General features: G+C 48.3%; 1 protein-coding gene across 3 annotated transcripts in view; it reads left to right on the top strand.

Annotated features, from left to right (window-relative positions):
- Positions 1-3,269: 3,269 nt before the first annotated feature.
- The window catches only part of sec63 (SEC63 homolog, protein translocation regulator), a 40,018-nt gene continuing 19,838 nt past the window's right edge, over positions 3,270-23,449 (top strand). For 2 of the 3 annotated variants that reach the window (XM_082977108.1, XM_082977107.1), the window contains exons 1-9: positions 3,271-3,595; positions 13,228-13,327; positions 14,060-14,174; positions 15,254-15,366; positions 17,919-17,980; positions 18,717-18,775; positions 19,145-19,195; positions 22,221-22,329; positions 22,548-22,642. In XM_082977108.1, the coding sequence (XP_082833234.1) occupies positions 3,472-3,595; positions 13,228-13,327; positions 14,060-14,174; positions 15,254-15,366; positions 17,919-17,980; positions 18,717-18,775; positions 19,145-19,195; positions 22,221-22,329; positions 22,548-22,642 (828 nt within the window). In that variant the 5' untranslated portion in view covers positions 3,271-3,471. Of the gene's footprint in view, positions 3,596-13,227; positions 13,328-14,059; positions 14,175-15,253; positions 15,367-17,918; positions 17,981-18,716; positions 18,776-19,144; positions 19,196-22,220; positions 22,330-22,547; positions 22,643-23,449 lie in introns of all 3 variants that reach the window. The other variant, XM_082977109.1, reaches the window with a different exon arrangement.

Genomic DNA, 23,449 nt, shown 5'->3' with positions numbered 1-23,449 from the left:
GAATGACACATTTCTCCAAAACGTTCTTGTATGTTCTTTGAACAGACTTCGAGGTACGTTTTGGTGGGTTGTGACGAGGTGTGGCTTGAAGTAATGAGTGACGGTATTTAAAGAGCAGTGGCCATGCTGACAATGTTCCCCAACCCACAACAAAACCCCTTTTCCCGGTTTTCAGTACAGCATCTTTTCGGGTTCAATTGAACGTTCCAGAACATACAAATGTACTGAACGCAGCCCTGGATACCGTCAGATTAAAAACAAATGGGTTTGACGCTAGATTACACCTCTACAGTGGCCTCCACTAATATTGGCACCTCTTGGTAAAAATGAGCAAAACAGGCTGTGAAATTGTTTTATTTATCCTCTTGGTCTTTCATTCAAAAATATTCAGATGGTTTAGATGGTAAAATGATTCTCTGTTCTGTCACATAAACTGAAATTAGGTGAACTATTAGAACGTTTGCAACCAGGAAATGGAGGACTGATTTCTTCCTTTTAATGGGGGGGGGGAGAAAAAAAACCCCGACAGGAACAAGCAAGAGATTAAAAAAGAGTCGCAGGAATAAAATTAAAAAAAACAATCAAACCAGCTTAAGATTTAAGTGACAAGTGGATTTTGCACCCCTCAAACACAGGAAATAAATGCCTGAAAAAAAAGACAGATCCTCAGGTGGACAGGGCATGAATGGAGAATTGTCCTCCATTCCTCCATCGCCTCCTTTCTCTGAGGATACAAATGAGTATCCTTTTGCCGACTAGCGCGTTTTCAACACATCCCCATTAAATCAGATGTTGTTTTTCTCAACGGAGAAAAACATGCACACATTTAAAAACTATACACTACTTATACTTTAGAAAATGTCTTCACAACCAGTGATTAACGGACTGAAATAAATAGTTCTCATTTTTAAGTGCCGATACTGTTTAGATTTAGACGCAGGCCCGCTGGGCACAGAGGTCAATGCAATGTCTACTCCATGTTGGTTCATCCTAATTTATTTGAAAATAATGTGGAAACAATGTTGATTCAACCAGTGGGGGAACTCCACGATATTTTTATGAGCTCATATTTTATAAGAGGTTCAGGGAACTCAGTAGAACGTTTGGCGTGACGGTACTCTGTTCTGGTGAGCTGCTCCCAAATCAAGCACTGTTCACAACTATACATTTGTTTTGATCACGTTACACATATATATATATATATATTTTGGGATTCCTCCTCTGCCAACGGCATTTTGCTGTCCGGATTGGAGAAGAAACATCGAATTTCTTGCAATAGCATTTCCGTCTACTTTCCTTCTCCTCGTCGCCTCTCCTCACTTACGATTTCATCCTTAATTCATAAGCAGTCGAGGAGAGGAGGGAGGGAGGAGAGGACGGAGGAGAGGAGGTGAGGATAAAGGAGGCGAGGAGAGGACGGAGGAGAGGAGGCGAGGAGAGGAGGGAGGAGAGGGGGCGAGGATAAAGGAGGCGAGGAGAGGACGGAGGAGAAGAGGCAAGGATAAAGGAGACGAGGAGAGGACGGAGGAGAGGAGGCGAGGAGAGGAGGGAGGAGAGGGGGCGAAGAGAGGATGGAGGAGAGGACGGAGGAGAGGATACGAGGAGAGAACGGAGGAGAGGAGTCGAGGAGAGAACGGAGGAGAGGAGGGGAGGAGAGGACGGAGGAGAGGACAGATGAGAGGAGGGAGGAGAGGAGCAGGATGGAGGAAAGGAGGTTCTCCCATTATACGTAGAGGGAAATAACATTGGTTACGTCCCAATCATTGGCCACGCTTCCTCCCATAGTGATCACTTGTTCACTTCCCTTCACTGATTTGAAACTAAATGACTGGTAAAAGAAATATGGTGTAAACTTCCTCTTGAGTGTAGCCCAGTGGTTCTAAACCTTTTTTGGTTACTGTACCACCAACTACATTTTGCTCTGCCCGAAGTACCCCTGAAGTACTTTCTCATGTGCACTTAAGGCCGTTCCATTCTGCCAGTCACATTCTGTTAAAGGTCCCCAAAGCAAACACATCCCTGGGTCGCTCCTCTTTTCAGTTCGCTGCAGCTAGCGACTGGAACGAGCTGCAACAAACACTCAAACTGGACAGTTTTATCTCAATCTCTTCATTCAAAGACTCAATCATGGACACTCTTACTGACAGTTGTGGCTGTTTTGCGTGATGTATTGTTGTCTCTACCTTCTTGACCTTTGTGCTGTTGTCTGTACCCAATAATGTTTGTATCCTGTTTTGTGCTGCTACCATGCTGCGTTGCTACCATGCTGTGTTGTCTTAGGTCTCTCTTTATGTAGTGTTGTGTTGTATGTCTTGTTGTGATGTGTGTTTTGTCCTATATTTATATTTTATCTATTTTTAATCCCAGGCCCCCGTCCCCGCAGGAGGCATTTTGCCTTCTGGTAGGCCGTCATTGTAAATAAGAATTTGTTCTTAACTGACTTGCCAAGTTAAATAAAAGGTTAAATTAAATAAAAAAAATATAAATAAAAAGGCTAGTAAGCCTATGGCCTTAAATATCTTAAGCTTCCCATCCGAAACAGTTCATGCATATATTAGGACTACATTTTGTACCCCCTGTGGATAGGCTAAGTTACCCTGGGTTGAAAACCACAGGTCTACCCCATGCCTCCACCAATCCAATGCTTTTAGAAGTAGTAAACTCAACTTAAACTTGACTCAACTTGAAAGATAATCAAACTAAAATTGTAAAGAGCATCTAATTTCATATTGTAATACAATAACGTTTCTAATTCTTGAATGCCTGAATATGAAATTGGTCACTTTGATGAACATGATGCTGATCATTTGAATTAGAAGAAGACAGAAGACAACAACAACCATTTAAAACGTCTGAAAATAAACATATATATTGTTCCTGACTTTACATTTGATCTAAGTCATTAGATTTGATGGGTTTATTATAGACAGTATTGCCTATTATAAACTGTGGTTCAGTACAGTGCTAACCTAACATAGCAGGCATTAAGAGAAACACATTTTTTTTTCTTCTAGAAGGTATACAGCTTTTGTCTAAAAGGGACTTTTCGTAGCAGGTTTAGAAGTTACGCAACAGGTTAGGAGAATTAGGTTAAGGTTAGGAAAAGGGTTAGGGAAAATGTACCAAAACTTTGACAAAAACTCTATCCCATCTAGCTTAGTAGCCTAGTACAGATCCAAGGCTGGAAGTAATATCCAATACTAACCACTAGGTGGAAGCATAACAATTAGGGACAAGTTCCCGGAAGTTCCACAGACGAAGAAGAAGAAGAACGGAAGCAGAGACTAACCCACTGCGCATGCGTAAACCACGTACTCCGATCTCTCGTAGCATCGCGCTGTTTTGGCCCTATGCTAGCTGGTACCTGATCAGTGGTGTGTGTGTGTGTCAAGTCATACATACATACTGGGCTTGATTGGGAAGGCATAGCGGTGGAGAAGAAGGGGGAAACCTTAAACGCCCCGCGACGAAATGGCCGGGCAACAGTTTCAGTACGATGACAGCGGCAATACATTTTTCTATTTTCTAACGTCCTTCGTTGGACTCATCGTCATCCCAGCTACATATTACCTCTGGCCCCGAGATCAGAATGCTGGTAAGGCCCTCGATGTATATATATATATACACACACACGACAAGATAGCATCACCTAGCTAGCATGCTAAAGTTGGTTCAGTTAGCTAAGTATGATGTGTGTGTGTGTGTGTATGTGTGTGTGTGTGTGTGTGTGGGTGTGTGTGTGTGATGGGTGAAGTTAGCTAGCCTGCTAACTAACAAATTCGATTAGCCAATTCTGAGACGAACCAACACTAGAGTTTTTTTTTCTCTCTCTTTTTTTCCTTGCTAGCCAACTCTGTTGCTAGCTAGCTACATTCGCATGTAGTAGTTACCTCTAGCTGGTTGACTGAAGTACACAAGAAAAACAAGTAGTTAACTGATGTTACCAACTCTGCATTACTAGGGGTGCTATGAAGCGTCATATCCAATCTCGCTGCGTTCGTGTTTACATAACTAACAACTAGCTACGAGCTAGCTAACCAATATGACTGGCTAACTTTTTTTTATTGATTTTTTATTTTTAATTGGATACTGTATCAGTCTTTAATATCAGTGCCAATAACACCTAACTAGGTAGTATTTGTCGTTCAGTTTAATGTTTGGCTGGTGACTTAGCCAACTAGCTGCGTCAGTTAGCTATATCACAAATGGTCCCGTCTAGCTAGCTAACTTCAGGCTAACTTTAGCTAGCTAGTTAACGGGTTACTCTGAATTTTTACGTGTTCTTGCTAAATACTCTCTGCGACGTTGGTTACGTACGCTGCTGGTGACGTTAGCCAACGTTAGTGGGTGGTGGTATCTAGCTACCCCTATAGCCTTTAGCTAGCTACCAAAGCCTGGTCTCAACTACCTATAGCCTTTAGCTAGCTACCAAAGCCTGGTCTCAACTATCTATAGCCTATAGCTAGCTACCAAAGCCTGGTCTCAACTATCTATAGCCTATAGCTAGCTACCAAAGCCTGGTCTAAACTATCTATAGTCTTTAGCTAGCTACCAAAACCTTGTCTCAACTACCTATAGCCTTTAGCTATACCTATAACTAGCTACCAAAGCCTGGTCTCAACTACCTATAGCCTTTAGCTAGCTACCAAAGCCTGGTCTGAAGTACCTATAACCTATAGCTATACCTATAGCCTTTCGCTAGCTACCAAAGCCTGGTCTGAACTACCTATAGCTAGCTACCAAAGCCTGGTCTGAACTACCTATAGCCAGCTACCTATAGCCTATAGCTAGCTACCTATAGCCTATAGCTAGCTACCTATAGCCTATAGCTAGCTACCTATAGCCTATAGCTAGCTACCTATAGCCTATAGCTAGCTACCTATAGCCTATAGCTAGCTACCTATAGCCTATAGCTAGCTACCTATAGCCTATAGCTAGCTACCTATAGCCTATAGCTAGCTACCTATAGCCTATAGCTAGCTACCTATAGCCTATAGCTAGCTACCTATAGCCTTTAACTAGCTACCAAAGCCTGGTCTCAACTACCTATAGCCTATAGCTAGCTACCAAAGCCTGGTCTCAACTACCTATAGCCTATAGCTAGCTACCAAAGCCTGGTCTCAACTACCTATAGCCTATAGCTAGCTACCAAAGCCTGGTCTCAACTACCTATAGCCTATAGCTAGCTACCAAAGCCTGGTCTCAACTACCTATAGCCTATAGCTAGCTACCAAAGCCTGGTCTCAACTACCTATAGCCTATAGCTAGCTACCAAAGCCTGGTCTCAACTACCTATAGCCTATAGCTAGCTACCAAAGCCTGGTCTCAACTACCTATAGCCTATAGCTAGCTACCAAAGCCTGGTCTCAACTACCTATAGCTAGCTACCTATAGCCTTTAGCTATACCTATAGCCTTTAACTAGCTACCAAAGCCTGATCTCAACTACCTATAGCTAGCTACCAAAGCCTGGTCTCAACTACCTATAGCCTATAGCTAGCTACCAAAGCCTGGTCTCAACTACCTATAGCTAGCTACCTATAGCCCTTAGCTAGCTACCAAAGCCTGGTCTCAACTACCTATAACTAGCTACCTAACTTGTATTTATTTAGTCACTTGGTTGATAACTAAGTAAAGCATTGGAAGGTTTGCCATCTTAGAGCAACAGCAATGAGAAAACAGTCAGTGGTGGTATGTGGCAGGGTCTACAGTCAATCACTGACTACAAAAGAAAAACCAGCCCCGTCGTGGATCACGATGCCTTGCTCCCAGACAAACTAAACAACTTCTTTGCTCGCTTTGAGGACAATACAGTGCCACTGACATGGCCCGCTACCAAAACCTGCGGTGCTCTCCTTCACTGTAGTCAACGTGAGTAAAACATTTAAACGTGTTAACCCTCGCAAGGCCGTCCGGCCCAGACGGCATCCCCGGCCGCGTCCTCAGATCATGCGCAGACCAGCTGGCTGGTGTGTTTACAGACATATTCAATCAATCCTTATCCCAGTCTGCTGTTCCAACATGCTTCAAGAGGGCCACCATTGTTCCTGTTCCCAAGAAAGCCAAGGTAACTGAGCTAAATGACTATCGCCCTGTAGCACTCACTTCTGTCATCATGAAGTGCTTTGAGAGACTAGTCAAGGACCATATCACCTCCACCTTACCTGCCACCCTAGACCCACTCCAATTTGCTTAGCGCCCCAATAGGTCCACAGACGACGCAATCGCCATCACACTGCCCTAACCCATCTGGATAAGAGGAATACCCATGTAAGAATGCTGTTCATTGATTATAGCTCAGCATTTAACACCATAGTACCCTCCAAACTCGTCATTAAGCTCGAGACCCTGGGTCTCGACCCCGCCCTGTGCAACTGGGTCCTGAACTTTCTGACGGACCGCCCCCAGGTGGTGAATGTAGGAAACAACACCTCCACCCCGCTGATCCTCAACACTGGGGCCCCACAAGGGTGCGTTCTCAGCCCTCTCCTGTACTCCCTGTTCACCCATGACTGCGTGGCCATGCACGCCTCCAACTCAATCATCTAGTTTTGCAGACGACACTACAGTGGTAGGCTTGATTACCAACAACGACGAGACTGCCTACAGGGAGGAGGTGAGGGCCCTCAGTGTGGTGTCAGGAAAATAACCTCACACTCAATGTCAATGTCATGATGGAGGACTTCAGGAAACAGCAGAGGGAGCAGCCCCCTATCCACATCGACGGGAAAGCTTCAAGTTCCTCGGCGTACACATCACGGACAAACTGAAATGGTCCACCCACACAGACAGCGTGGTGAAGAAGGCGCAGCAGCGCCTCTTCAACCTCAGGAGGCTGAAGAAATTCGGCTTGTCACCAAAAACACTCACACATTTTTACAGATGCACAATCAAGAGCATTCTGTCGGGCTGTATCACCGCCTGGTACGGCAACTGCTCCGCCCATAACCGGAAGGCTCTCTCACCGGGGGCAAACTACCTGCCCGCCAGGACACCTACACCACCCGATGTCACAGGAAGGCCAAAAAGATCATCAAGGACAACAACCACCCGAGCCACTGCCTGTTCACCCTGCTATCATCCAGAAGGCGAGGTCAGTACAGGTGCATCAAAGCTGGGACCGAGAGACTGAAAAAACAGCTTCTATCTCAAGGCCATCAGACTGTTAAACAGCCATCACTAACATAGAGTGGCTGCTGCCAACATACAGACTCAAATCTCTAGCCACTTTAATAAATGGAAAAATATATGTAATAAATGTATCACTAGTCACTTTAAACAATGCCACTTTATATAATGTTTTCATACCCTACATTACTCATCTCATATGTATATACTGTACTCTATACCATCTACTGCATCTTGCCTATGCCGTTCGGCCATCGCTCATCCATATATTTATATGTACATATTCTTATTCATTCCTTTACACTTGTGTGTATAAGGTAGTTGTTGTGAAATTATTAGATTATATTACTCGTTAGATATTACTGCACGGTCGGGAACTAGAAGCACAAGCATTTCACTACACTCGCATTAACACCTGCTAACCATGTGTATGTGACAAATAACATTTGATTTGATGAATGTTTTATTTAAAAAGTATAGATTTCAGAAAACAAAGAATTGCATGCAACTACAGGGGACAAACATGGGTACAAGGTGGGCGTTTTCATAATTTTAAATAAAATGAAGTGTTGACCTTGGGGCGACGTAGTCGGAGCTAGATTCCACAAAAGCCTGGTCTCAGCGCCACGCGAGCTTGGTGTCGTTCATTATGAACTTCCTTAATCCGTGGAATGTTGTCTGTTACCCAGGAAACAGTTTTAGCCCCACCCCCCCCCCCCTCCCCCGTATCCATTTGACAACGTGGAAGTCGTATCAGATTTTTATTAATCGATGGCTACACCTAATGTCAACATTGGAAAGTACCAGTGCAACGTACAGACTGAGACTCCTATGTACATCTAGATAGAGGATCTCTATGTTTGTGCAAAGAAGACATCCACATGTTGTTGAAAGGTCTCCTAGCTGACTAGCCTAGGCAGCAGGGGCGTAGACCTGGGTGGGCACAGGCCCACCAACTGGGGTGCCAGGTCCTGCCAGGCCCACCCAATCAGATTGAGCAAAAGCAAAACGAATAATTTATTATTATTATTATTACAAATGTTGGCCCATCCAAATCTCTGCAGGCCCTCCCACTAACGAATTTCTGGCTCTGCCTCCTGCAGAGCTGCCAATATAGTACAGTAGGTAAGCTTCCAAAATAAACCGTATTGCTGGATTTTTATATAGAAGCGTGTAGGGCTGACCCCATTAGGTCGACTGGTCGATAAGCTGTTGGTCGATGCAGATTTCTTCAGTTAAAATACAAGATGGTGTACAGTACACCTGTCTGAGTGGACTGATCCATTGTGGGGGTGGCACAGTCCATCACTCTTAGACGTGCTACTGATATTGTATATGATTAAGGACAATGGTGCAATTACACACACACTTTTAGAACATGCTTTTTCTCCTGTTTGATAGCAGTCGCTGTCTGCAGTTCTGAAACATCAATCCACTGTTGAATTGGTAACTTTTCCTAGACCATGTTGCTATGTGCATAATAAGCAAAGTTAACCTGCAAATTGGTGTTGAGAACAATGCGGCGGAGGCAGCAGTGGATTTAGGAGAGGAGAAAACGGCTGCTTTCCTTAATTGTCAGGCGAGAAGAAACTCCCAACTTAATTAGGTTTATAATCAATAGCATAACTGTTAGATGTGCCCTGGCTCTATACATCATCCATATATATATATATAAATATAAATAAGACAGATCTTGCTGCTGTTGCCTGTTTGAGTGTTTGTTTAATAGCCTACTAATTCCATGAGCTCCAAGCCTTACGCAACAACAAAATGTCGGATAAACAATTGAACAAATTTTGCTATTTTTAATAGTGATGCACCAATATGACATTTTTTTTGGGCCGATACAGATATCGTGGTATTGTAAACACATCGTTCGTGGCCGGTGTGTGCTTGTTTGCATACTTTTTTTTTTGTACCTGCTTTGTGTCTTTTTTGACACGTGAAGACCCAAACGGCATTCCATTGTATGTATGTCGTGAAGCTAATAGCAGTGACGCTATTACTGTGTAACTCCGGTAGGGCAACATTTGAACAATAGCGCACTTGGTAACGTTTAGTGTGTAACGGTGCTCGACCAGTCGGGCGGAAGACGACATCAACCACGACAGAGAACGGGTTGATTGTCAAGGGCAATGAATTCTACAGCCTTCCCTGTAGCTCAGTTGGTAGAGCATGGTTTTTTGCAACGCCAGGGTTGTGGGTTCGATTCCCACGGGGGGCCAGTACGGGGGGAAAAAAATACAAATGAATTAAATCTATGCATTCACTACTGTAAGTCGCTCTGGATAAGAGCGTCTGCTAAATGACTAAAATGTAAAAAAAAAAAATGTCTATCTTGGTGTTAATGAATTTCACCTTTTTTTTAGTTGTATCTCGGAAATGTTCTTACCTTTTTTGAAATGACTGCTCGGCTTGTTGACTGCTCGATCCACACAGCAGACATTGTGGGCTAGGTTAGGAATGCTGTGTTTGAACGTGTAGCGCCAAATTTAATATGGCGTCATTACGTCATGTACCTCCGCTACATAAGTACGCAACGGTAGTTTGGACATCTAGTTTAACGCCGATGTAAAAAAAAAAACGATGTTGGCATTTTTAGCTAATATCGTCCCTTTCCAATATGTTCACCGATTTATATCGTGCATCCCTAATTAAAAAAAAAAAAGATATTTGCTATACTGTGCGTTTAAAAGTTTCCTTAGAACAGCCTCTCTGGTTTTTACTTTGAATTTATTTAGTGTTTTTTAAATTGTTCCAAATTGTCCCAAAATATCATATTAATAATCCTCTTTCTTGATCTCCATATTGTTGTTATTATTATGATTATTATAAAGTAATTATCTTTAGTAGGTGTAGTACAGCAGCCTTGTATAACCACCATTGAGTTGTAGGCCTTAGGATCACATCCTGTTTAGTCTCCATACCGTAACTTACTTAGGCCTTATATTGCAATACTTCGTGTAATATAAACTACTGTATCAATCATTTATTTGTTCATGTAATCACACAGCATATGAGTCATGAATGTTTTTTTTTTTAAAGCATTTTTTTAGTTATAAAATAACAAAGACGACCCTTGAATAATTACCATATACGATATATCAACTGTTTCATTTCATTCACAAATGCATGCGACTTGTTTTTTTTAAATCTTGGCTGTAATAAAAGCTTTACAAAATAAAAAGACCTGTTTTTACAACTCTCTCTCTCTCTGGTACGCTTTTCATTTATTTAGTGTTTACATTTGTTCCAGGCAAATGATCGTGTAATCTAACAGCACCTGTTTGGTACACACAATGTATACACACAATGTATACACACAGAATATACACACACAATATACACACAATGTATACACACAGAATATACACACAGAATATACACACACAATATACACACACACAATATACACACACAATATACACACAATGTATACACACAGAATATACACACACAATATACACACAATATACACACAATGTATACACACAGAATATACACACAGAATATACACACACAATATACACACACAATATATATACACACAATATACACACACACACACACACAATATACACACACATCCTTCTTTTTCCCTCCTTGCGCTCCAATATTAGGTAGGACGTCATCGTCAATAACAATTTGTTCTTAACTGACTTAGTTAGTTAAAAGTTTAATTATATATTATTTTTTTGTTGAAATATTAGTCATCTAATCCAATTTTATTCCACACATTTTAGCCAGCAGCATCCCACCCTGCATCCCACTGCTGGCTTGGTTCTGAAGCTAAGCAGGGTTGGTCCTGGTCAGTCCCTGGATGGGAGACCAGATGCTGCTGGAAGTGGTGTTGGAGGGCCAGTAGGAGGCACTCTTTCCTCTGGTCTAAATATCCCAATGCCCCAGGGCAGTGATTGGGGACATTGCCCTGTGTAGGGTGCTGTCTTTCGTATGGGACGTCAAACGGGTGTCCTGACTCTCTGAGGTCATTAAAAGATCCCATGGTGCTTATCGTAAGAGTAGGGGTGTTAACCCCTGGTGTCCTGGCTAAATTCCCAGTCTGTCCCTCATACCATCACGGCCACCTAATCATCCCCAGCTTCCAATTGGCTCATTCATCCCCCTCCTCCTCTCCCCTGTAACTATTCCCCAGGTCGTTGCTGTAAATGAGAACGTGTTCTCAGTCAACTTACCGGGTAAAATAACGGATAAATAAAATAACATTCCCCTTTACCTCCTGAGCAACCAAACCTTCCCGGTTCGAGTTTATTTATCAAATCATCTTCATCCATTTTTCTGTCACGTTGGTTTTTCACTGGTTTGTTTTTATAATCAATAGGATATGATGTAGGTCGGGACCCTTATCGGTCACGTGCATGCGACGCGTACATGTGTCACCCTAAAGAGAGCAAACGTTGAGGGGAACAAGGAATGGTTTATTTTCTCCTAAAACAAATGAGGGATTTTGGTAATAGAACTTTTCAGTCAGAAATGGCCTGTGATTTTATGTTACAGCTTCAGGAACACAGACAGACAGAGAGACAGACAGACAGAGAGACAGACAGACAGAGAGACAGACAGACAGAGAGACAGACAGACAGAGAGACAGACAGACAGAGAGACAGACAGACAGAGAGACAGACAGACAGAGAGACAGACAGACAGAGAGACAGACAGACAGAGAGACAGACAGACAGAGAGACAGACAGACAGAGAGACAGACAGAGAGACAGACAGAGAGACAGACAGAGAGACAGACAGAGAGACAGACAGAGAGACAGACAGAGAGACAGACAGAGAGACAGACAGAGAGACAGACAGAGAGACAGACAGAGAGACAGACAGAGAGACAGACAGAGAGACAGACAGAGAGAGAGAGAGAGGGAGACGGCACGATAACGGTTGATGTTCTGTTGTCTCAATTATTTTATCGAACAGCGCGCTTAAAGCATCAGACACGCTCCGTGCATACAGTTGATTAAACCTGTAGGTTGTGTCTATATATGGAATAATACACTTTTTTTTATTTTTTTTAAATGTTGACCGATCGATTGGTTCGAAGATCTCCCCACTTTCTCTGGGGGAGAGGGGGCTGTCTGCTTCCTCTGGAGGGGGGGGGGCTGTCTGCTTCCTCTGGAGGGGGGGGGCTGTCTGCTTCCTCTGGAGGGGGGGGGCTGTCTGCTTCCTCTGGAGGGGGGGGGCTGTCTGCTTCCTCTGGAGGGGGGGGGCTGTCTGCTTCCTCTGGAGGGGGGGGGCTGTCTGCTTCCTCTGGGGGAGGGGGGGGGGCTGTCTGCTTCCTCTGGGGGCGGAGGGGGGGGCTGTCTGCTTCCTTTAGGGGGGCGGAGGGGGGGGGGGCTGTCTGCTTCCTCTAGGGGGGCGGAGGGGGGGGGGCTGTCTGCTTCCTCTAGGGGGGCGGAGGGGGGGGGGGCTGTCTGCTTCCTCTAGGCGGGCGGAGGGGGGGGGCTGTCTGCTTTCTCTGGGGGAGGTAGGGGGGGCTGTCTGCTTTCTCTGGGGGAGGTAGGGGGGGCTGTGTGCTTTCTCTGGGGGAGGGGGGGGGCTGTTTGCTTTCTCTGGGGGAGGGGGGGGGGCTGTCTGCTTTCTCTGGGGGAGGGGGGGGGGCTGTCTGCTTTCTCTAGGGGGGGCTGTCTGCTTCCTCTGGGGGGGGGGGCGCTGTCTGGAGGAGGGGGGGCTGTCTGCTTTCTCTGGGGGAGGAGGGGGGGCTGTCTGCTTCCTCTGGGGGAGGGGGGGGGGGGGCTGTCTGCTTTCTCTAGGGGGGGCTGTCTGCTTCCTCTGGGGGGGGGGCGCTGTCTGGAGGAGGGGGGGCTGTCTGCTTCCTCTGGTGGGGGGGGGCTGTCTGCTTCCTCTGGTGGGGGCGAGGGGGGGGGGCTGTCTGCTTCCTCTGGGGGGGGTGCTGTCTGGAGGAGGGGGGGGCTGTCTGCTTCCTCTGGTGGGGGGGGGGGGGCGCTGTCTGCTTCCTCTGGTGGGGGGGGGGGCGCTGTCTGCTTCCTCTAGGGGAGGGGGGATTATTTTACTCTAAACTCTTCTCTGTCCACACGTCCACATGTCTGTGACTCCCTGTCTAACTTGTGTGTTACCCCAGAACAGCTGCGTCTGAAGAGCCTGCGGAAGGTCCATGGACGGTGTCTGTGGTATCGCCTCCGCTTGATGAAGGCACAGCAGAGCATCATACCCACACTAAAGTGAGTCACTTCCTTAGTGAACCAGAAACTAGTTGTGTGTCTCTCTCTCTGTGTCTCTCTCTCTCTCTCTCGTTCTCTCGCTCTCTGTGTGTCTCTCTCGCTCTGTCGCTCTCTCGCTCTCTGTGTCGCTCTCTCGCTCTCTCTGTGTCTCTCTCTCACTTTCTCTGTGTCTCTCGATCTCTCGTTCTGTGTCTCTCGCTCTCTCGTTCTGTGTCTCTCGCTCTCTCGTTCTGTGTCTCTCGCTCTCTCGTTCTGTGTCTCTCGCTCTCTCGCTCTCTCCTTCTGTGTCTCTCGCTCTCTCGCTCTCTCTGTGTCTCTCGCTCTCTCTGTGTCTCTCGCTCTCTCTGTGTCTCTCGCTCTCTCTGTGTCTCTCGCTCTCTCTGTGTCTCTCGCTCTCTCTGTGTCTCTCGCTCTCTCTGTGTCTCTCGCTCTCTCTGTGTGTCTCGCTCTCTCTGTGTCTCTCGCTCTCTCGCTCTCTCTGTGTGTCTCGCTCTCTCGCTCTCTGTGTCTCGCTCTCTCGCTCTCTCTGTGTCTCTCGCTCTCTCTGTGTGTCTCGCTCTCTCTGTGTGTCTCGCTCTCTCGCTCTCTGTGTCTCGCTCTCTCGCTCTCTGTGTGTCGCTCTCTCGCTCTCTGTGTGTCTCGCTCTCTCGCTCTCTGTGTGTCTCTCGCTCTCTGTGTGTCTTTGTCTTTCTGTCTGTGAGATTAACCCGTTGTTTGTGTTTGTGTGTATAGGAAAGCAGCCCTATTGTTTGGCTGGGCTGTGTTTTTGCTGCTGGCCTACAAAGTGTCCAAGCTGGACCGAGAGTACCAGGAATATAACCCTTACGAAGTCCTCGGCCTTGACCAGGTAATACACACACTACCTGACCAGAAGTATGTGGACACCTGCTCCTTGAACATCTCATTCCATCATCAGGGTCATTAATATGGAGTTGGTCCCCCCCTTTGCTGCTATAACAGCCTCCGCTCTTCTGGGAAGGCTTTCCACTAGATGTTGGAACATTGCTGCTATAACAGCCTCCACTCTTCTGGGAAGGCTTTCCACTAGATGTTGGAACATTGCTGCTATAACAGCCTCCGCTCTTCTGGGAAGGCTTTCCACTAGATGTTGGAACATTGCTGCTATAACAGCCTCCACTCTTCTGGGAAGGCTTTCCACTAGATGTTGGAACATTGCTGCTATAACAGCCTCCACTCTTCTGGGAAGGCTTTCCACTAGATGTTGGAACATTGCTGCTATAACAGCCTCCACTCTTCTGGGAAGGCTTTCCACTAGATGTAGGAACATTGCTGCTATAACAGCCTCCTCTCTTCTGGGAAGGCTTTCCACTAGATGTTGGAACATTGCTGCTATAACAGCCTCCACTCTTCTGGGAAGGCTTTCCACTAGATGTTGGTACATTGCTGCTATAACAGCCTCCACTCTTCTGGGAAGGCTTTCCACTAGATGTTGGAACATTGCTGCTATAACAGCCTCCTCTCTTCTGGGAAGGCTTTCCACTAGATGTTGGAACATTGCTGCTATAACAGCCTCCTCTCTTCTGGGAAGGCTTTCCACTAGATGTTGGAACATCGCTGCAGGGACTTGCTTCCATTCAGCCACGAGAGCATTAGTGAGGTCGGGACACTGATGTTGGGCGATTTAGTCCTGGCTCGCAGTCTGCGTTCCAATTTATCACAAAGGTGTTCGACGGGGTTGAGGTCAGGGCTTTGTGCGGGCCAGTCAAGTTCTTCCACATCCATTTCTGTTCGGGACCTTGCTTTGTTGGAAGCACAGGATCTTCTAGAATGTCATTGCACACGCTGATACGTGGTCATTAAGAGAAGCGATATGGATTGAACAGTTGTAGACCTGTGTGTGTGTGTGTGTGTGTCTCTGTGTGTGTGTGTGTGTGTGTCTCTGTGTGTGTGTGTGTGTGTGTGTAGGGAGCGTCTGTATCAGAGATTAAGAAGCAGTATCGGCTGCTGTCGCTGAAGTTCCATCCTGATAAAGGAGGAGACGAAGACTTGTTCATGAGGATCGCCAAAGCGCACTCCGCGTAAGTCTGTCTCTGTCTGTCTCTGTGTGAACTAGATGATGTAGCCATGTTAATATGAATCAATGGGTGTTTCTCAATATGCGTACTACCGTACTACACTCTCACGGTCCCAGTGCATTCTGGGACCGTCTCCGACCACGTTACCTCACGCTGAGCAGCACCTCCCCCTACTGTATTACCTCACGCTGAGCAGCACCCCCCCCTACTGTATTACCTCACGCTGAGCAGCACCTCCCCCTACTGTATTACCTCACGCTGAGCAGCACCTCCCCCTACTGTATTACCTCACGCTGCACCTCCCCCCTACTGTATTACCTCACGCTGAGCAGCACCTCCCCCTTACTGTATTACCTCACGCTGAGCAGCACCTCCCCCTACTGTATTACCTCACGCTGAGCAGTACCTCCCCCTACTGTATTACCTCACGCTGAGCAGCACCTCCCCCTACTGTATTACCTCACGCTGAGCAGCACCCCCCCCTACTGTATTACCTCACGCTGAGCAGCACCTCCCCCTACTGTATTACCTCACGCTGAGCAGCACCTCCCCCTACTGTATTACCTCACGCTGCACCTCCCCCCTACTGTATTACCTCACGCTGAGCAGCACCTCCCCCTACTGTATTACCTCACGCTGCACCTCCCCCTACTGTATTACCTCACGCTGAGCAGTACCTCCCCCTACTGTATTACCTCACGCTGAGCAGCACCTCCCCCTACTGTATTACCTCACGCTGAGCAGCACCTCCCCCTACTGTATTACCTCACGCTGCACCTCCCCCCTACTGTATTACCTCACGCTGAGCAGCACCTCCCCCTACTGTATTACCTCACGCTGAGCAGCACCTCCCCCTACTGTATTACCTCACGCTGCACCTCCCCCCTACTGTATTACCTCACGCTGAGCAGCACCTCCCCCTACTGTATTACCTCACGCTGAGCAGCACCTCCCCCTACTGTATTACCTCACGCTGAGCAGCACCTCCCCCTACTGTATTACCTCACGCTGAGCAGCACCTCCCCCTACTGTATTACCTCACGCTGAGCAGCACCTCCCCCTACTGTATTACCTCACGCTGAGCAGCACCTCCCCCTACTGTATTACCTCACGCTGAGCAGCACCTCCCCCCTACTGTATTACCTCACGCTGAGCAGCACCTCCCCCCTACTGTATTACCTCACGCTGAGCAGCACCTCCCCCCTACTGTATTACCTCACGCTGCACCTCCCCCTACTGTATTACCTCACGCTGCACCTCCCCCTACTGTATTACCTCACGCTGAGCAGCACCTCCCCCTACTGTATTACCTCACGCTGAGCAGCACCTCCCCCTACTGTATTACCTCACGCTGAGCAGCACCTCCCCCTACTGTATTACCTCACGCTGAGCAGCACCTCCCCCTACTGTATTACCTCACGCTGCACCTCCCCCCTACTGTATTACCTCACGCTGAGCAGCACCTCCCCCCTACTGTATTACCTCACGCTGAGCAGCACCTCCCCCTACTGTATTACCTCACGCTGAGCAGCACCTCCCCCTACTGTATTACCTCACGCTAAGCAGCACCTCCCCCTACTGTATTGCCTCACGCTGCACCTCCCCCTACTGTATTGCCTCACGCTGAGCAGCACCTCCCCCTACTGTATTACCTCACGCTGAGCAGCACCTCCCCCTACTGTATTACCTCACGCTGAGCAGCACCTCCCCCTACTGTATTGCCTCACGCTGCACCTCCCCCTACTGTATTACCTCACGCTGAGCAGCACCTCCCCCTACTGTATTGCCTCACGCTGAGCAGCACCTCCCCCTACTGTATTACCTCACGCTGAGCAGCACCTCCCCCTACTGTATTACCTCACGCTGCACCTCCCCCTACTGTATTACCTCACGCTGCACCTCCCCCTACTGTATTGCCTCACGCTGCACCTCCCCCTACTGTATTGCCTCACGCTGAGCAGCACCTCCCCCCTACTGTATTACCTCACGCTGAGCAGCACCTCCCCCCTACTGTATTACCTCACGCTGAGCTGCACCTCCCCCCTACTGTATTACCTCACGCTGAGCAGCACCTCCCCCTACTGTATTACCTCACGCTGAGCAGCACCTCCCCCTACTGTATTACCTCACGCTGAGCAGCACCTCCCCCTACTGTATTACCTCACGCTGAGCAGCACCTCCCCCCTACTGTATTACCTCACGCTGCACCTCCCCCTACTGTATTACCTCACGCTGCACCTCCCCCTACTGTATTACCTCACGCTGCACCTCCCCCTACTGTATTACCTCACGCTGCACCTCCCCCTACTGTATTACCTCACGCTGCACCTCCCCCTACTGTATTGCCTCACGCTGCACCTCCCCCTACTGTATTGCCTCACGCTGCACCTCCCCCTACTGTATTGCATGTCCAAACGGAGAAGGGCCCGTTTTGATTTGGACTCGTACTCCGACCCTACCGCGCTCGGAGCACGTTAGTATGCATTTTGAGAAACACCCAATGTGTTTGCTTCATCTGGTAACTTTCTTCCTTCCGCCCAATCCCCCCCCCCCAGGCTGACCAATGACGAGTCAAGACAGAACTGGGAGACCTACGGCAACCCAGATGGTCCAAGAGGTACGTCTCGGTTCAACTTCTAAATGTTTTTGAAAATAATTTCATTGATGCTACGTCCGAAAGTGTGTCTCCTTCCTCCAAAAAAGTGTCCACTTGTTTACTTCCCTTCCATTGATTTGAAAGGAAAGGAGTGACATAAGAAAATGCTCCACCAATCCAATGCTTTTAGACTAGTGGGCAGCTCAGAGGAAGTCATTGATAGTCTCTTCATCACTGTGGCCAGCTTGATAAGTCATTGATAGTCTCACTCTTCACTGTGGCCAGCTTGATAAGTCATTGACAGTCTCACTCTTCACTGTGGCCAGCTTGATAAGTCATTGATAGTCTCACTCTTCACTGTGGCCAGCTTGATAAGTCATTGATAGTCTCACTCTTCACTGTGGCCAGCTTGATAAGTCATTGATAGTCTCACTCTTCACTGTGGCCAGCTTGATAAGTCATTGATAGTCTCACTCTTCACTGTGTCCAGCTTGACAACAGTCATCTAAATGAAAGCTGGACAGTCAGAGAGCATCAAAAATTCCAAAAGCGATGGATAGAGGGAAATGTTTTGCTAATTTTTACGGCGAGGAAATTTAAATTATTCTTAAGTGTGACCCTCCGGACTTCGTTGAAGACCGAATGTGGCCCCCCGAGACAAAATTTGACCAAAATCAGACCTTCCCCTGGTCTGAGTTCCCTTCCATAAAAACAATCTACATTTCAAGTCTCTTCCTTTCTCCTCCTACTCTTCCAGCCACTAGTTTTGGCATCGCTCTGCCTGCGTGGATCGTAGACTCCAAGAACTCCATGCTGGTATGTATTTTTCCTGTTAGGTTTTATCCACCTGTTGTTTATACATTACTGAGTTAACAGATCTCTCCCTCCCCCTCTCTCTCTCTCCCTCCCCCTCTCTCTCTCCCTACCGTCTCTCTCTCTCTCCCTCCCGTCTCTCTCTCCCTCCCGTCTCTCTCTCTCTCCCTCCCGTCTCTCTCTCTCTCCCTCCCGTCTCTCTCTCTCTCCCTCCCGTCTCTCTCTCTCTCCCTCCCGTCTCTCTCTCTCTCCCTCCCGTCTCTCTCTCTCTCCCTCCCGTCTCTCTCTCTCTCCCTCCCGTCTCTCTCTCTCTCTCTCCCTCCCGTCTCTCTCTGTCTCTCTCTCTCTGTCTGCCTCTCCTCTCCTCTCTAGGTATTGCTGGTCTATGGTCTAGCCTTCATGGTCATCCTGCCGGTTGTGGTGGTAAGAGTCCTCTGTTACCATAGAAACACACACACACACAGATCTACTGAGTTGCTTGGGCAATACACCAGTATACGGTATAAACAACGGTATATTTCAAAATACTGATGGTATGATCTTTCAATCCCGTCTCTGCTTAGAACTATAAACTATAAATAATAAACTGTGTCAAATGATCTCCAGCTATGCAGCTGCTTTGCTAACTTGCTAGCTAAGTGGCTAGATGTCAAGATCAAGGCAGCGGTCCAAACACGGTATGTTTTTACCCCCTCAGCCCGTGCGCTAGCCACTTTGCCTCGGGGGGGGGGGAAATCCAGTCGAAACCGGATGCAGTTTGTTTGCTATCTTAAGTGGAAGTCCAATTCACTGACGTAGCTACTTGACAGGAGTGGTGGCTAGATACGTTAGCTTACTAGGTACATTTAATACTGTAGCTAGCTACCTGACAGGAGCGCTAGCTAGATACGTTAGCTTACTAGGTACATTTAATACTGTAGCTAGCTACCTGACAGGAGCGCTAGCTAGATACGTTAGCTTACTAGGTACATTTAATACTGTAGCTAGCTACCTGACAGGAGCGCTAGCTAGATACGTTAGCTTACTAGGTACATTAATACTGTAGCTAGCTACCTGACAGGAGCGCTAGCTAGATACGTTAGCTTACTAGGTACATTTAATACTGTAGCTAGCTACCTGACAGGAGCGCTGGCTAGATACGTTAGCTTACTAGGTACATTAATACTGTAGCTAGCTACCTGACAGGAGCGCTGGCTAAATACGTTAGCTTACTAGGTACATTTAATACTGTAGCTAGCTACCTGACAGGAGCGCTAGCTAGATACGTTAGCTTACTAGGTACATTAATACTGTAGCTAGCTACCTGACAGGAGCGCTGGCTAGATACGTTAGCATACTAGGTACATTTAATAGCTTTAGGTTGTTTGTTTTTAAGCTAAACTTCAGATTTCCACCAAGGACGTTGCCTCTCCAAACATCACTCTCCCTCGCTTGGGCAAGGGACATTTTGAGGTGGATGTGACGATGTAAAACATCATCCAAGGGCTGAGGGGGGTTTTAGGGGCTGAGGGGGGTTTTAGGGGCTGAGGGGGGTTTGAGGGGCTGAGGGGGGGTTTGAGGGGCTGAGGGGGGGTTTGAGGGGCTGAGGGGGGGGTTTGGGGGCTGAGGGGGGTTTGGGGGCTGAGGGGGGTTTGGGGCTGAGGGGGGTTTAGGGGGGTTTAGGGGGTTTTGGGGCTGAGGGGGGTTTAGGGTGTTTTGGGGCTGAGGGGGTTTGAGGGGCTGAGGGGGTTTGAGGGGCTGAGGGGGGTTTGGGGCTGAGGGGGGTTTAGGGTGTTTTGGGGCTGAGGGGGGTTTAGGGTGTTTTGGGGCTGAGGGGGGTTTAGGGTGTTTTGGGGCTGAGGGGGGTTTAGGGTGTTTTGGGGCTGAGGGGGGTTTAGGGTGTTTTGGGGCTGAGGGGGGTTTAGGGGGTTTTGGGGCTGAGGGGGGTTTAGGGGGTTTTGGGGCTGAGGGGGGCTGAGGGGGTTTTAGGGGCTGAGGGGGGGTTTAGGGGCTGAGGGGGGTTTAGGGGCTGAGGGGGGTTTAGGGGCTGAGGGGGGTTTAGGGGCTGAGGGGGGGTTTAGGGGCTGAGGGGGGTTTGAGGGGCTGAGGGGGGTTTGAGGGGCTGAGGGGGGTTTGGGGCGTTTTGGGGCTGAGGGGGGTTTGGGGCGTTTTGGGGCTGAGGGGGGTTTGGGGCGTTTTGGGGCTGAGGGGGGTTTGGGGGGTTTTGGGGCTGAGGGGGCTGGGGGGGGTTGGGGCTGAGGGGTTTTTGGGGCTGAGGGGGTTTTTGGGGCTGAGGGGGTTTTTGGGGCTGAGGGGGTTTTGGGGCTGAGGGGGGTTTAGGGGGTTTTGGGGCTGAGGGGGTTTAGGGGGTTTTGGGGCTGAGGGGGGTTTTGGGGGTTTTGGGGCTGAGGGGGGTTTAGGGGTTTTAGGGGCTGAGGGGGGTTTTAGGGGCTGAGGGGGGTTGGGGGGCTGAGGGGATTTTAAGGGGATTTAGGGGCTGAGGGGGGGTTTTGGGGGCTATGGGGGGGTTTGGGGGCTGAGGGGGGGTTTAGGGGCTGGTTGGGGCTGAGGGGGGTTTGGGGGCTGAGGGGGTTTTAGGGGCTGAGGGGGGGTTTGGGGGCTGAGGGGCGTTTTAAGGGGATTTAGGGGCTGAGGGGGGATTTAGGGGCTGAGGGGGGGTTTAGGGGCGTTTTAGGGGCTGAGGGGGTTTTAGGGGCTGAGGGGGTTTTAGGGGCTGAGGGGGGGTTTTAGGGGCTGAGGGGGTTTTAAGGGGATTTAGGGGCTGAGGGGGGGTTTAGGGGCTGAGGGGGGTTTTAGGGGGGGTTTAGGGCTGAGGGGGTTTTAGGGGCTGAGGGGGTTTTAGGGGGGGTTTAGGGCTGAGGGGGTTTTAGGGGCTGAGGGGGTTTTAGGGGCTGAGGGGGTTTTAGGGGCTGAGGGGGTATCTACTTTGAGTTTGAAACGCAGCCCAAGCTTCTTGATTACAGCAGAGACGTTCATCCCCATTCCTGGATCAAATCCCTGCTGCCTAAATTGTTTTGTGCGCCTCCCAAAAAAAGAAAGCTTATTATTATATAAACGCAAAGGTATGAAAATCTGAGTACCTCCCAACAACTAACCAACGGTATGAAATTCTGAGTACCTCCCAACAACTAACCAATGGTACAGAAACGGTATGAAATTCTGAGTACCTCCCAACAACTAACCAACGGTACAGAAACGGTATGAACATCTGAGTACCTCCCAACAACTAACCAACGGTACAGAAACGGTATGAACATCTGAGTACCTCCCAACAACTAACCAATGCTACAGAAACGGTATGAACATCTGAGTACTTCCCAACAACTAACAAACGGTATGAAAATCTGAGTACCTCCCAATCCTCGTCTCTGCTCTTCTCTCTCTCTCTCTCTAGTTCCCTCAATCTTTCTTCAACTCTCTCTTTCTCTCTCTCTCTCTCCCCCTTCAGGGTACATGGTGGTATCGCTCTATACGTTACAGTGGGGACCAGATACTAATCAACACAACACAACTCTTCATGCACTTTATGTATAAGACTCCCAACATGAACATGAAACGTGAGTTAACTGAACCTGACCGCAGGTTAAAGGGATACTTCACCCAAATTACACAAAATTACACTTTTTTTTTTTGTTTGTTTCCTTACCATGTAATCAGTCTGGCTTAGGTTACCTGGCCACTGTTACCAAATGTTTAACTTTCTAGCATTTGTGGCACAAATCGAATTAGTCAATGGTAACTGATATTAGCATTTTTTTTGTCGCTTCATGTGTAGGGTTATCCATGGTGTTGACGGCTGCATTTGAGTTTGACCCCCGCAGCAACAAAGAGGCCACCATACGACCCACCGACAACATCCAAGTACCACAGGTAAAATAGGGACTGTCGTTCTACCTGTCGTTCTACCTGTCGTTCTACCTGTCGTTCTACCTGTCGTTCTACCTGTCGTTCTGCCTGTCGTTCTGCCTGTCGTTCTGCCTGTCGTTCTGCCTGTCGTTCTGCCTGCCGTTCTGCCTGCCGTTCTGCCTGCCGTTCTGCCTGCCGTTCTGCCTGCCGTTCTGCCTGCCGTTCTGCCTGTCGTTCTGCCTGCCTGTCTGTCTCAGGGATGCAAACTAGTCACCTTTCGTAGAATTTTCACAGTTTTGAATCCAAAATAGGTGACCTACGTGATTCGTGTCGATCCGGGGAGAAAAGTTGGGGGAGGGGGAGGGGCTTTGGAGCAGACTACTGGCTGTTATTGGGAGGGGGAGGGGCTTTGGGTCAGACTACTGGCTGTTATTGGGAGGGGGAGGGGCTTTGGGTCAGACTACTGGCTGTTATTGGGAGGGGGAGGGGCTTTGGGTCAGACTACTGGCTGTTATTGGGAGGGGGAGGGGCTTTGGGTCAGACTACTGGCTGTTATTGGCAGGGGGAGGGGCTTTGGATCAGACTACTGGCTGTTATTGGGAGGGGAGGGGCTTTGGAGCAGACTACTGGCTGTTATTGGCAGGGGGAGGGGCTTTGGATCAGACTACTGGCTGTTATTGGCAGGGGGAGGGGCTTTGGATCAGACTACTGGCTGTTATTGGCAGGGGGAGGGGCTTTGGATCAGACTACTGGCTGTTATTGGCAGGGGGAGGGGCTTTGGATCAGACTACTGGCTGTTATTGGGAGGGGGAGGGGCTTTGGATCAGACTA

This window comes from Salmo salar, chromosome 06 (genome assembly GCF_965601325.2).
Source record: "Salmo salar chromosome 06, fSalSal1, whole genome shotgun sequence".
Lineage (NCBI taxonomy): Eukaryota > Metazoa > Chordata > Actinopteri > Salmoniformes > Salmonidae > Salmo > Salmo salar.
This window is presented reverse-complemented; position numbering and strand designations above follow the sequence as displayed.